This window comes from Suncus etruscus, chromosome 12 (assembly GCF_024139225.1).
Source record: "Suncus etruscus isolate mSunEtr1 chromosome 12, mSunEtr1.pri.cur, whole genome shotgun sequence".
NCBI lineage: Eukaryota > Metazoa > Chordata > Mammalia > Eulipotyphla > Soricidae > Suncus > Suncus etruscus.
This window is the reverse complement of record NC_064859.1, coordinates 97,702,588-97,715,975: the sequence shown is the minus strand read 5'-3', so window position 1 is coordinate 97,715,975 and position 13,388 is coordinate 97,702,588. Positions and strand designations below refer to the sequence as shown.

General features: G+C 45.1%; 1 protein-coding gene across 2 annotated transcripts in view; it reads left to right on the top strand.

Annotated features, from left to right (window-relative positions):
- Positions 1-13,388, top strand: part of MEMO1 (mediator of cell motility 1) — a 100,232-nt gene that overhangs the window by 35,233 nt on the left and 51,611 nt on the right. For both annotated transcript variants that reach the window (XR_007500855.1, XM_049784214.1), the window contains exons 3-4: positions 3,769-3,850; positions 10,552-10,620. Coding sequence is in view for 1 of the 2 variants with exons in the window: in XM_049784214.1 (XP_049640171.1) it covers positions 3,769-3,850; positions 10,552-10,620 (151 nt within the window). In the remaining variant the exon portion in view is untranslated. The remainder of the gene's footprint in view (positions 1-3,768; positions 3,851-10,551; positions 10,621-13,388) is intronic.

The window sequence follows — 13,388 nt, the reverse complement described above, 5'->3', positions numbered from 1 at the left end:
TGTAGCTATAGAGCATCAGTCATGAGGATGAATTTGGAACGGAAAGTGCTGAAATATTTATTTTAATTTTATTTTTTAAAACTGGAGGAGAAAAAATACCCTCAGGATCATTGGAAGGCTTCTCAGAAACATTCTTCCTGGACTGAGAATTTGAGGCTCCCGAATGCTGGTCTTTGCTGGCTTTTCACTGCTATAGTTTTTTGTTTCTTTTTTTTTTTTTTTGTTTTGTTTTGTTTTGTCTTGGGGCCACACTTGGTGATGCTCAGGGATTACTCCTGGGTCTGCACTCAGGGATCACTCCTATCGGTGCTTGGGGAGCCATATGGAAAGAGGGGGAACAGCACAAGCTAGCCGCATGCAAAGCAACTGCCCTTACCACTGTACTAGCAAAGGCTCATAGTTCTTCATTTCATTTATTAAATTATAGTAAGTTGTTTTATTTATTTACTATTTTTTGTTTTGTATTTTTGGGCCATTTCCGGCAGTCCTCAGTAGTTATTTTTGGCTCTGCACTCAGAAATCGCTCCTGGCAGGCTTGGGAAACCATATGAGATGCCAAGGATCGAACCTGGGTCTGTCCTGGGTCGGCAGTGTGCAAGGCAAACACCCTGCCTCTGTGCTTCTGCTCTGGTTCCAATATATCAAATTTTTTTTTTTTTTTTGGGGTCACACTCGGCGTTGCTCAGGGGTTACTCCTGGCTGTCTGCTCAGAAATAGCTCCTGACAGGCACGGGGGACCATATGGGACACCGGGATTCGAACCAACCACCTTTGGTCCTGGATCGATCAAGTTGTTTTTAAGGCTGAAAGCCCTTATTCATTTTAAAGGACTTTTGGAATTAAGTTAAAAACTTTGTTTTGAGTGCTAGGATTTTGTTAATTTCTCCTGTTGGGTCGCACCCATTGCTCAGAACTGGGCTGCTCAGGATCACAGGGGAAGTGGGCCCAGGGTTCATCTGCTGGAGCAGGCACCCTAGTTTCTGGGACTTTGCCTGTTATATTCCCTTTGTTATATTCCCTGGGCCCCAGCACATGACTTTTGCTTAGTCCATGGAAAGATTTTGGTTTGGAAAGATGAGCAGGAATAACAGGGCTGATGGGAGGAGAAAAGCTTAGAAGCCAGTTAATGTTTATTTGACTATTGTATCGTAAAATCGTTCTATTCATTATTGGTGCCAGAATTCCTGAAGAAGTTGCATCTCTCTGTGTGTTTGTATGTCTAAGTAATAGCTCTCTATTGTTTTTATTCACCATGTGTATAAACTTTGGAGATGTTTATTCATATGAGGATTCAATACTTCCATTCATCTGGGAAGTATTATTCAATTGCCTACAGCATGTTTAGTGTCTATTTCTTTTCTCTCTCTCTCTCTTTTTTTTTATTTGACTTTTAGTTTTTGGGCCACACCCGGCATTGCTCAGGGCTTACTCCTGGCTCTACACTCAGGAATCACTCCTGGCAGGGCTCAGGGGACCCTATGGGATGCCAGTGTTAGAACTTAGATGGGCAGTGTGCCAAGGCAAGTGCCCTTCCACTGTGCTATATTACTCTGTCCCCTCCCCCCCTTTTAAAACAATACTCAGGGCTTACTCCTAGTTCTGCACTCAGGGATCATTCCTGTGGAGATTGGGGGACCATCTGGGGTGCTGGGGGTTGAACCCAGGTCAGCGTGTGCAAGGCAGATGCCCTCCTTTCTCTGCTATTCCTCCAGCCTGTTACTTTAATTATGTTCATAAGAAATTGATGAGACAGGTAAAGTCTTCATATACTTTGAAGATGGGAACTCATTTTTCTTGGGTTAATGAAATAAAATATTCTGGTATGGGACTGGAGTGGGGGAGGGCATTTGTCTTGCATGTGGCCAACCTGGGTTCGATACCTGGCATCCCATAGGGTCTCCTGAACCCTCCAGCACTAATTTCTGAGCACAGAGCCAGGAGTAACCCCTGAGTATTGCTGGGTATGGCTTAATGCCCCCCTCCCCCAAAAAAAGGAAGAAAAAAAGAAAAGTTTTGGCAGTTGCTCTTAAACTAGGGCCTTTAATTTAATTTAATTTAATTTTTTTGGTTTTTGGGTCACACCCGGCAGTGCTCAGGGGTTACTCCTGGCTCTACGCTCAGAAATTGCTCTTGGCAGGCTCGGGGGACCCTATGGGATATTGGGATTCGAACCAACATCCTTCTGCATGCAAGGCAAATGCCCTAACTCCATGCCATCTCTCTGGCCCCTTTAATTTTATTTTAAAATTCACTTTGAGCAATGTGGATTGCCTTGTGCCCTGCCCTGAGGGATTTAACTAATTTCAGCCCACTCCGTATACCCCATGTTACTTCGATGTTGGAAACATCTTTGAATGTAGGACCTTGGATTGGTGTTTAGACCACCTAATCTCACCTCTGAGTGGGATCTGTTCCTTCCCAATAAATACGCAAGTTGTAGAAAAATATTCTCTGTGTTTCCATATTTTCCACTGAGCTTTCTGCTTCTTAGGAGCTGAAGGCTTATGTGCTGAAATTCCTGAACCCATTTCTCTTTCTTTCGTGTGTGTGTATGTGTGTGTGTGTGTGTGTGTGTGTGTGTGTGTGTGTATTGTTTTCTATATTGACGACTGCTTCCAGACACGCATTTCTCCAGTGTCCTGGCTTTGGAATCTGAGGCCTAAATCTAGCAGATGGCACCTGAACAGGGCCCTGAACCTTAGACCTTCAGATACTGTATGCCTGAAACCCAATCATGAATAGCTTTGTAACCAGTGTTTAAATAAAAGAAAAAAAAATGATAGAGCAAAACAAAAACAAAAACAACCAACCAAAGAACCACCCCCCAGCCCCCACAAAAACCAAAAACCAAATTCAAACCAAACTTAAAAAAAAAAAACCAACAACAGGATAAAAGAAAGCAGAAGTAGGCATCCTTGGGGTCTGGCCCAAGAAAACAGTTTGGATTTTTTTTTTTTTTTTGGTTTTTGGTTTTTGGGTCACACCCGGCAGCGCTCAGGGGTTACTCCTGGCTCTCGCTCACAAATCGCCTCTGGCAGGCACAGGGGACCATATGGGATGCTGGGATTCAAACCACCATCTTCTGCATGCAAGGCAAATGCCCTACCTTCATGCTATCTTTCTGGCTCCTGGATTTTGTTTTTGGGCCACACCTGGCATCACTTGCTCAGAAATTACTCCTGGTAGGCTTGTGGGACCCTATTGCAAGCTGGGGATTGAAGCCAGGTTGGCCTCCTGCAAGGCAAATGCCCTCTCCGCTGTGCTGTGGCTCAGGCCCCAACACTTTGAATTTTGAATAAGTCTTATTTCAGCACAGGATGTCCATTACAGGGCAATAATCTGTGAAGAGATCACAAAGACCAAAAGAGAGCCTTCCTTCTTTCGTGTGGCCATACCTCTACCTGTCTCATAAATAGTGATCAGATGAATAGTGCTCAGATAAAAGGACAACCACCATTGTCACACATACCTCATATGGTTATTGCAGTGACATGTGTAAAAAGATTCACATTCCAGCAGAATAAATGAACATAGTTTGATGACAGGAGGTCCTTTTGCTACTTGGAGTGAGATGACCTGTAGAAAGCTAGGCTTTCACCCCAGAAATGGAACAGAGGAACGGTACTCCCCTAGGAAGCACAATTCAGAGCTAGTGGCCAGGCCCTTGAGAGGTTGCGAGTTCGATGCTCTGATGCATAGTATTGTTTGTGGTACTTTGCTTGCTGACTCAGTTTCTCTCTTTCTGTCTTTCCCTCTCCTTCCCTTTAGGACCACAGCTGAACGCACAGCTAGAAGGTTGGCTTTCTCAAGTCCAGTCTACGAAAAGACCCGCAAGAGCCATTATCGCACCGTAAGTGTTTATCCAGAATTTGTCCAGAATTTTCATGTGGCAGTAAAGAATTGTTATCTGGGGCCGGGTAGGTGGCGCTGGAGGTAAGGTGTCTGCCTTGCAAGCGCTAGCCAAGGAAGGACCGCGGTTCGATCCCCCAGCGCCCATATGGTCCCCCCAAGCCAGGGGCGATTTCTGAGCACATAGCCAGGAGTAACCCCTGAGCGTCAAACGGGTGTGGCCCAAAAAAAAAAAAAAAAAAAAAAAAAAAGAATTGTTATCTGCAGGTTGAACTGAGAATTTATTATTAATATTATATGTTATTTTTTTTTTTTAGTTTTTGGGTCACACCTGGCGGTGCTCAGGGGTTTCCTCCTGGCATTGCACTCAGAATCACTCCTGCAGGCTTAGGGGGTGCCATATGGGATGCCAGGGATCAAACCCGGTCTGTCCCAGATCAGCAGTGTGCAAGGCAAATGCCCTATTGCTTTGCTATTGCTCCAGTCCTGAACTGAGAATTAAAAGTGAGACACCATCTTGAGCTAGAGCCTCTTTGTGGCTTTTCATTTAACTTAAGGGTAAAAGAATCGGCTCTTTTACTTTCTTAGATGCAGTCATTTCAAAATTATTTTTGCTAGTAAAACTATTAAAACAGAGGGGCCCGGAGAGATAGCATAGCGGCGTTTGCCTTGCAAGCAGTCGTCCAGAACCAAAGGTGGTTGGTTCAAATCCCGGTGTCCCATATGGTCCCCCGGCCTGCCAGAGCTATTTCTGAGCAGAGAGCCAGGAGTAACCCCTGAGCACCGCCAGGTGTGACCCAAAAACCAAAAACAAACAAACAAACAAACAAAAAAAAAACTATTAAAACAGAGAGATACTTTTATTGCATAACTTTTTCGGTTTTTTATTTGTTTTTGGGTCATATCCGATAGTGCTCAGGGCTACTCCTGGCTCTGCACTCAGACATTGCCCCTGCCAGGCTCGAGGAACTATATGGGATGCTGGGAATCGACTGGGTCCGTCCTGTGTTGGCCTCGTGCAAGGCAAACTCCTCACTGCTGTACAATCACTTCATCCCTATTATATAAACTCAATGTTTTTTTCTTCTAATTTTTATTACACAGCACTGTGATTTTATTAGGCACCACTGTGATTTACCAAGTTGTTCATAAAATGGTCATATTAAATATTAATTTTTTTTTGTTTTGTTTTTGGGCCACACCCCGGTGCTCAGGGTTACTCCTGGCTGTCTGCTCAGAAATAGCTCCTGGCAGAACGGGGACCATATGGGACGCCGGGATTCGAACCAACCACCTTAGGTCCTGGATCGGTTGCTTGCAAGGCAAACGCCGCTGTGCTATTTCTCCGTAAATATTTTAACACCAATCTCACCTCCAGTGACCTTCTTTACCAGTGTCCCCAATTTCCCACCCACCACCATATCTCGCCTCCATGCAGGCACAAACAAACTTACTTCATAATGTTTGTTTACTACAGAAAGGCAAGTGGAATTATCAAAACTTAGATAAACAGTTGTCAGTTTGAAATGATGGTTACACTCTCCCTGCGTTAATTATATCTGTGTTTAAGGATTTATTGGGCTGTGCTTGGTGCTAGTCGAGCCTTGTTTTGTTTTGGGGTCGCACCCAACTGCGCTCAGGGGTTACTCCTGGCTCTATGCTCAGAAATTGCTCCTGGCAGGCTCAGGGGACCATATGGGATGCCGGGATTCGAACCAACATCCTTCTGCATGCAAGGCAAACGCTCTAAACCTCCATGCTTTCTCTCCGGCCCCTACTCGAGCGCTTTTGAGTTCCTGTCTAGGCTCGCAGAGGTTGGCAGATTACTATGGAACTTTGCTATCAGATTTTTCCTGTGATACGACTGGACTGACACTGCTATAAGGCATTGATTTATAAATCTAAAACAAATATGGCGGCCTGCAGTTTAAGATTAAGTCCGGCCCGGAGAGATAGCACAGCGGCGTTTGCCTTGCAAGCAGCCGATCCAGCACCAAAGGTGGTTGGTTCGAATCCCGTGTCCCATATGGTCCCCTGTACCCGACAGGAGCCATTTCTGAGCAGATAGCCAGGAGTAACCCCTGAGCACCACTGGGGATGGCCCAAAAACAAACAAACAAACAAAAAACAGATTAAGTCCGAGCTGAGCTGTTTCTGTCCGAGGGTGTAGGGGTGGTGCTAGGCTGCTGTAGTTCTTGCAGAAAGGGGAGTCTGTCCTCCCCCACTCTTTTCTGAGAAGGTCGCAGAGGGATTAGCTAGAACCAGACTACCTGGAAAATATTGGTGACTATTATTTTCTTTTTTCAAAACTTGATTTTAATAGTAGTTTTCATATGTGAACAAATTCTATTTATTTGTTTTTTTTTGGTTTGTTTTTGGGCCATACCCGGTAGCGCTAACCAGGGTTAGTTATTCCTGGCTCTGCACTCAGAAATCACTCCTGGCAGGCTTGGGGGATCATATGGGATGCCAACGATTGAGCCTGGTCAACCATATACAATGCAAATAAATGCCCTCCCTGCTGTGCTATTGCTCTGGTCTCTCAGTTATTTTATGGAGGGGGGCCAATTTTGTGTCACACCTGGTGGTGCTCAGGGTTGACTCCTGGCTCTGTGTTGAGGGGGTCATTCCTGGTGGGGTAGGGACTGTATGATATGTCATCCTCCCACCCCCAACCACCCAAGGTATGCATGGCCTTCTCTAGCCAGTTCTTGCTAACCAGTCCAGTGGATTTGTCCAGAGCTCAAGGATGCAGTGGTCCCAGACCCTGTAGTTCTGGAACCTCCATCTTGAGTAGCATGGGGGTCCTCCAAGGCTGTACCCAACTTTTTATAGAGGTATATGATGATGGGCATGGAACCTGCAAGGTGTGTTCTTTAACCCTAGTTCTGTCTCTCTGTTTCCTGAAGGTTTATTTTATTTTTTTTAGTTTTTGGGCCACACCCAGTGGTACTTAGGAGTTACTCCTGGCTCTGTGCTTAGAAATCGCCCCTGGCAGGCTCCGGGAACCATATGAGATGCTGGGGATCAAACTCGGGTCTGTCCCAGGTCGGCCATATGTGCTCTCTCTTTGGAACAGGTTTATTTTGTTTTGAGGCCACACCTGATGATGCTTAGGGATTACTCATGGCTCATTTCTCAGGGCTGCCTCCTGGTAGTGCTCAGGGGAACATATGGGCTGCCAGGAATCGAACCATCCTTTGCCTCAGCAGTTAAAATGTTAGAGTTTGTTAAAAAAATTAATGGGCACAAACCAAGATAGAAGTTGGGGCTGTGTGGCTGCTGGAAACAATGGAAGAACAAGATGAGAACAATATCTGCGGAGTGGTGGGGGGTAGACCTGTTAGAGAATGCAGTGCAACATGGTGATGGAGTCCTTTTCTTTCTTTCTTTTTCTTTCTTTCTTTTTCTTTCTTTCTTTCTTTTTCTTCTTTCTTTCTTTCTTTCTTCTTTCTTCTTTCTTTCTTTCTTTCTTTCTTTCTTTCTTTCTTTCTTTCTTTCTTCTTTCTTTCTTTCTTTCTTTCTTTCTTTCTTTCTTTCTTTCTTTCTTTCTTTCTTTCTTTCTTTCTTTCTTTCTTTCTTTCTTTCTTTCTTTCTTTCTTTCTTTCTTTCTTTTTCTTCTTTCTTTCTCTTCTCTTCTTTCCTTCTTCTTTCCTCTTCTCTCTCCTTCTTTCCTTCCTTCCTTCTTTCTTCTCCTTTTCTTTCTTTCTCTCTCTCTCTTTCTAGAATTTTGCTGTCAATAAAGAACATAGGGCAAAGGGAATAAGGTGTCAGGAGACTTGTAATGGTGGGAGAGATACAGATGTTTGTAATAGCAATTAAATTATTTATAGTGAAAGCAAAAGCCAGATGCAGGAAGAAGCGAGGGAAATTTCCACGGGGTGGATCTTGAGGTCCGTGAACAAAGAGCAAGATCAGTCACCGGCGTGTAGAGTAACTAATGTGATGGTTCCCACTCCTGGGCCGGCGGCGGAAGGTTCTGGGTTGCTTCCTTCTTTGTTCAGGCTTGTTCTGCCCGTGGGAGTTTTGCCACACCAGCATATAATTACGACTAGTTATTCATTAAAAAGTACCTAGACTTGTTTCCCTCTCGCAGTTCCCAACGGTAATCACGGGCTGCAGCCCGCAAAATGAAATGTTTGAGCCCGCGTTACAAATATGTGGATTTGTAAAAGATTTCCAAGTCTCCTTGAATGTCAAAATGAATGAGAAAGTTGTCATGACTTTGGCTGTGTTGTTGAAATGAATCTGAAAGTAGGTTGGCTTTGTTTTCTAACGACTGTTGCTATGTTTATTCACAGGCAGTTCTGTCTTATTAAGGCGAAAACTATGTAGTTAAGCCTCCTCTTACTATGGAAGTGTTTCAGTTATTATTATTGTTTGGAGGGGCCACATTCAGTGACACTCCAGGGCCGGGCGGTGGCGCTGGAGGTAAGGAGCCTGCCTTGCCTGCGCTAGCCTAGGACGGACCGCGGTTCGATCCCCCGGCGTCCCATATGGTCCCCCAAGAAGCCAGGAGCAACTTCTGAGCGCATAGCCAGGAGTAACCCCTGAGCGTCACAGGGTGTGGCCCAAAAACCAAAAAAAAAAGGAGACACTCCTGGTGGTGATCAGGGACCATATGGGGTGTTGGGAAATCGAACCCGAGTTGGGTGGGTGCAAGACAAGTGTCCTACTAATGCCTTCCTGTTATACTACCTTGGATGGTGGCTACAGCTCAGATTTGGGGAAACTTTTGGCAAGAGGAGAGTTCCTGGCTTAGCTGAAAGTTCTTCAAGTTTTGATGGTAGACTTTTTTTTTGAGCCACACCTAAAGGTGCTCAGGGCTTTGTACTCCTGTCTTTGTGCTCAGAAATCACACCTGGAAGCTCAGGGGGCCATCTGGGATTCAGGGGATTAACCCAGGTTGGCTGTGTGCAAGGCAAACACCCTCTCTGCTGTGCTCTGTCCTCTAGAGTAATTTTAAGACTTGGGTTGTGTGTGTGTGTGTGTGTGTCTTTAAGTTTTGGGGCCACACCCGGTTGTGTTTGGGTTAGTTACTCATGGCTCAGGGGTTTCTCCTGCCTCTGCACTCACAAGTCGCTTCTGGCAGCCTCATGGGACCATATGAGATACTGAGGAGGAACCCCGATCTGTCCCGGTGCCTGTGTGCTATCATTGTGCTGCTGTGCTATCATTCCTGCCCCAGTATGCATTCTTTTTTATCTTACATTTGCTCAGGAGATCTGTTGTTGATTTTTAAATTTTATTATTTTTTTGTTTTTTGGCCACACCGAGCGGTGGTCATGGGTTATGTCAGGCTCTGCGCTCAGAAATTACTCCTGGCAGGCTTGGGGGACCCTAATGGATGCAAGGGACCGAGCCTGGTTTGGCCACTTGCAAGGCAAATGCCCTTCCCACTGTGCTGTTGCTCTGGCCCCTGTTGTTTATTTTTGACCTTTTTTAAAAGCATCATTGTGTTGAGTGTGCTAGAGTTTCATTCCCGTCTTGCACTGAAGAGCATTCCTTTGTGTGAACATACAGTGTTTATCCATTCTCCCTTCGAGGGAGATTAGTTTGCTCCCCTTTCTGGCTGTTGAAAATGAAACGAGGACAAACATTTTGGTGTGGATGTTTCTTAAGAGAGGAATGGCTGGAATGCCTGGGAGATTGTACAGGAGTGAAAGCATTTGCCTCTGACCCTCCCTGCCTGCTGCCCCCAGTTTGGGTCCCGGGCCAGGCACCATCTATGGTCCGTCAGCGTCACTATGGATCACTTTAAATTTTTTCACTTATTTTGATTTTTATTTTTGGGTTCACACCTGGCAGTACCCAGGGCTTACTTACTCCTGGCTCTGTGATCAGTCCTGTGATCAGTCTGCTCCGGGGACCAGGTGGGATGGTCAGGGATCATATTAGGTCAGCTGTGACTTTCTCTCTCTCTCTCTCTCTCTCTCTCTCTCTCTCTCTCTCTCTCTCTCTCTCTCTCTCTCTCTCTCTCTCTCTCTCTCTCTCTCTCTCTCCTCTCTTTCTCTCTCTCTCATATTTGGAAACTATGATTTAATCAGCCTAGGTGGCATTTAACTTAGTGTTTATGAATGAAGTTCAAGCATATGTCTTCCTGTTCAGTAGTTGCAAACATTGCTTATTTCTGGTTCTAATAGTTGAAGAAGATTCGCTGAAGGCATTGCGTGACAATCACTTAGCTCTGTGGGATTTGCAGTGACCAGTCACCCACGTATTGCTTTATTATTTCTAAATTGACCCAGTAAAATTTAAGCATGTTAGGGTTTTTTTTTTCCCTTTGATTTCTTTGTTTGTTTGTTTGTGGGCCACACCTGGTGGTACATAGGGATTACATCTGGCTTGGCACTTAAGAGTCACCATTCCTGGGGGCTGGAGAGAGAGCACAGCGGTAGGGCGTTTGCCTTGCAAGCAGCCGACCCAGGACCAACGGTGGTTCGAATCTCAGCATCCCATATGGTCCCCTAGCCTGCCAGGAGCGATTTCTAAGCGCAGAGTCAGGAGGGGAACCCCTGAGTGCCACTGGATCCAACGAGGTATAATCCCTCCCCTTCCCAAAGCCACTCATCCTCCCAATCTCTGACATTCCATGCTCTGCCCTTGACCACAGCGTGTTCGAGGCCTCTCGGAAGTTTTGTGCTTTGGAGACTTTTGCCGTGAAATGTGACCACTCAACATGGAACCTGTTTTGTTTTGCAGCCACGCAGGATACACGTACTGTGGCTCTTGTGCTGCCCACGCGTACAAGCAAGTGGACCCATCTGTCACGTGAGTAATCAGTCAGACGGGGCCTGTTGTGTCGACTGCGGGGAGGTTGGGGATCCTAGTTGCTTTTTCTCACCCAAGTTCTTTGCCCTACAGACTCTTGGCTTGCTGGACACGCAGTGTCATTTGTCTTTTCTTTTTTGTTTATTTGTTTGTTTTTGGGCCACACCCGGCAGTGCTCAGGGCTTTGCACTTGAAATTACTCCTGGCAGACTTGGAGGACCATATAGGATGCTGGAGATCAAACCCACGTCTGTCCTGGGTCAGTTGCATGCAAGGCAAATACCCTACTACTGTGCTTCCACTCTGGCCCCTGATTTTTTTTTTTCCTTTAATTTTTGGGTCACACTGGCAGCCATTAGGGGTTCCTCCTGGCTCTGCACTCAGAAATTGTTCCTGGCAGGCTTGGGGAACCCTACGGGATGCCAGGGTTTGAACCTGGGTTGGCTGCATGCAAGGAATATGCCCTATCTGCTGTACTGTTGCTCCAGCCCTAAATATTTTGTTTTTATTTCCTTTGAAAGCCCAGAGATGAGTATTCTGAAGAAAAATGCAATTTCATTAATTTCATTTCATTTTCTTTGTAATTTTGATTTTTAGGGCCGGGGGGAGGTGTCCCACCTGATTCTTGGCCCTGTTTTCAGGAGTCACCATGACAATTCTTGGGGGACCATATTTGGTGCTAGGCAATCAAACTGTTAGCTGCATGCAAGGCAAGCACCTTACCTCTTTTTTCTCTCTCTAGCCCTGCAATTCTTTGTTGTTGTTTTTTGATTTTTTTCTGAGGGTCTACACCCTACAATGCTCAGGGCTTATTTCTGGCTCTGTAGTCAGAAGTTATTTTCCTGGTGGTATTGGTGGGAATTTGATGAATTCTGGGAATCGAACCTAGGTTGGCTGTGTGCAAGGCCAGCATCCTGTCCATTGTACTATCTCACTGGCCTCTCAGCCCTAAAATTCTTGCTATTATTAATCTGTGGGTAATGGGATGAGTACTTTCTTCTTGGTATCTGCACTGTTTTAGAATCTGACAGTGACTTTTTTTTTTTGTCTCCCAGTGGTACTTGGGGATTAATCAAGGCTTGAGGTTTGCTGGTTGCTCTTGGCAGTTCTCTGAGCATCATGCGGTGCCTGGGATCCATCCAGTCTTTTGCATGTGAAACTTGCATGCAGTCTGTCCCTTTGTGCTGTCTCTTCATCTGACAGTGACTTTTTTGGGTGTTTATGTCAACTCCAAAATTAATGTTAAAATAAGAAACTTTCATGCTCTGGGGCCTGAGTTTTTACAGCAGGTACAGTGCTTGCTTGCCTTGCATGCAGCCAATGTGGGTTTGATCTCTGGCATCCTGGGTTTCTCCTTGCTTTGTGCTCAGGAATTACTCCTGGTGATGCTTGAGGGACCATATGGGATGCCAGGGTTGGGTCGGCTGAATATTAAGGCAAACACTCGATCCACTCTACTGTCTCCTCAACCCCCAACCTTAGTAAGTTTTTACTAAAAATTAGAATATTTCTGCTAACTAGAATGTTTTTGGCCAGTCCTATCTTAATCTGGTGATGCTTAGGTGTTACTCCTGGTTCTATGCTCAGAAATTGCTCCTGGCAGGCTGGGGATATGGGGTCCCAAGAATTGAACCCTGGTCAGTTGTGGGTCGGCCGTGTGCAAGGCAAATGCCCTACCATTGTGCAATCCTTCCAGCCCCAGAAATAACATTTTTTAAAATGGTGCTGGCATTCAAACCCAGGTTTCAGCATGCATGTTAGCACTGATATCTCATATACTGTTACCATTTTAACTAATTTATTTCATCACTATGAATGAGTAAAAAGTTAACGGCAAAGATTTTGTAAAGAATCTTCATTTAAAGATTCTTTGGGTTACTATACAAATCATCTATAAACAAAACTTATATACATATATGTATATAAATATATCATGGTTTTTCAGTTCTGTTTATTTATATTTTGTTTTCTCATATTTTGGTTTTTTGGACTACACCGGCTATCATTCTTGGCAGTGCTCAGGGGTCCATATGGGATCCCGGGGATTGAACCCAGGTCGGCTGCATGCAAGCCAGGAACCCTCCCTGCTGTGCTATCACTGTGGCTCAATTCTATTTTTTTTTGTCAGCTTCTAGATTCATGTAGACAATGATTATGGGGGGAAGAGCCTTCATTGGTAGAAAGGGAGAGTGTGCGTTCCATCAGCTGGTGGGAAGTGAGGGTAAAAGGCTGAGGAGGAGGGCCAGAGAGATAGCATGGAGTAAAGGCATTTGCCTTTCATGCAGAAAATCGGTGGTTCGAATCCTGGCATTCCATATGGTCCCCTGAGCCGGCCAGGAGCGATTTCTGAGCATAGAACCAGGAGTAACCCCTGAGCACTGCCAGATGTGACCCATAAACCAAAAAAAAAAAAAAAAAAAAAAAAAAAAAAGAGGCAGAGGAGGAGAGGAACAGAGGAGGAAGGTGTGAAGGAGGCAGAGGAGGCTGGAGGGGAAGGAAGTGTCGGGATCACTTTGTGTTAAGCGTGGCACAGTTGGACCTGGAGTAACCGTTAGCTGGTGTGTTCGGTATTGATTCCGTAGCTTGCCACTTTACAGCCAAGGTTTAAAGAAGTTCAGTTTCCATATCAGCAATTGCTTTTTACAGTTTTCCTCCTTTCTCACACTTCAGTATCCAGAAGTTCTATGATTTGAAACACCCATCGATTTCTTCTGGCTTCTTCAGTTCAAGTGGTGCATAGCAATTTCCTGTCATCTTTATGTTTTTTT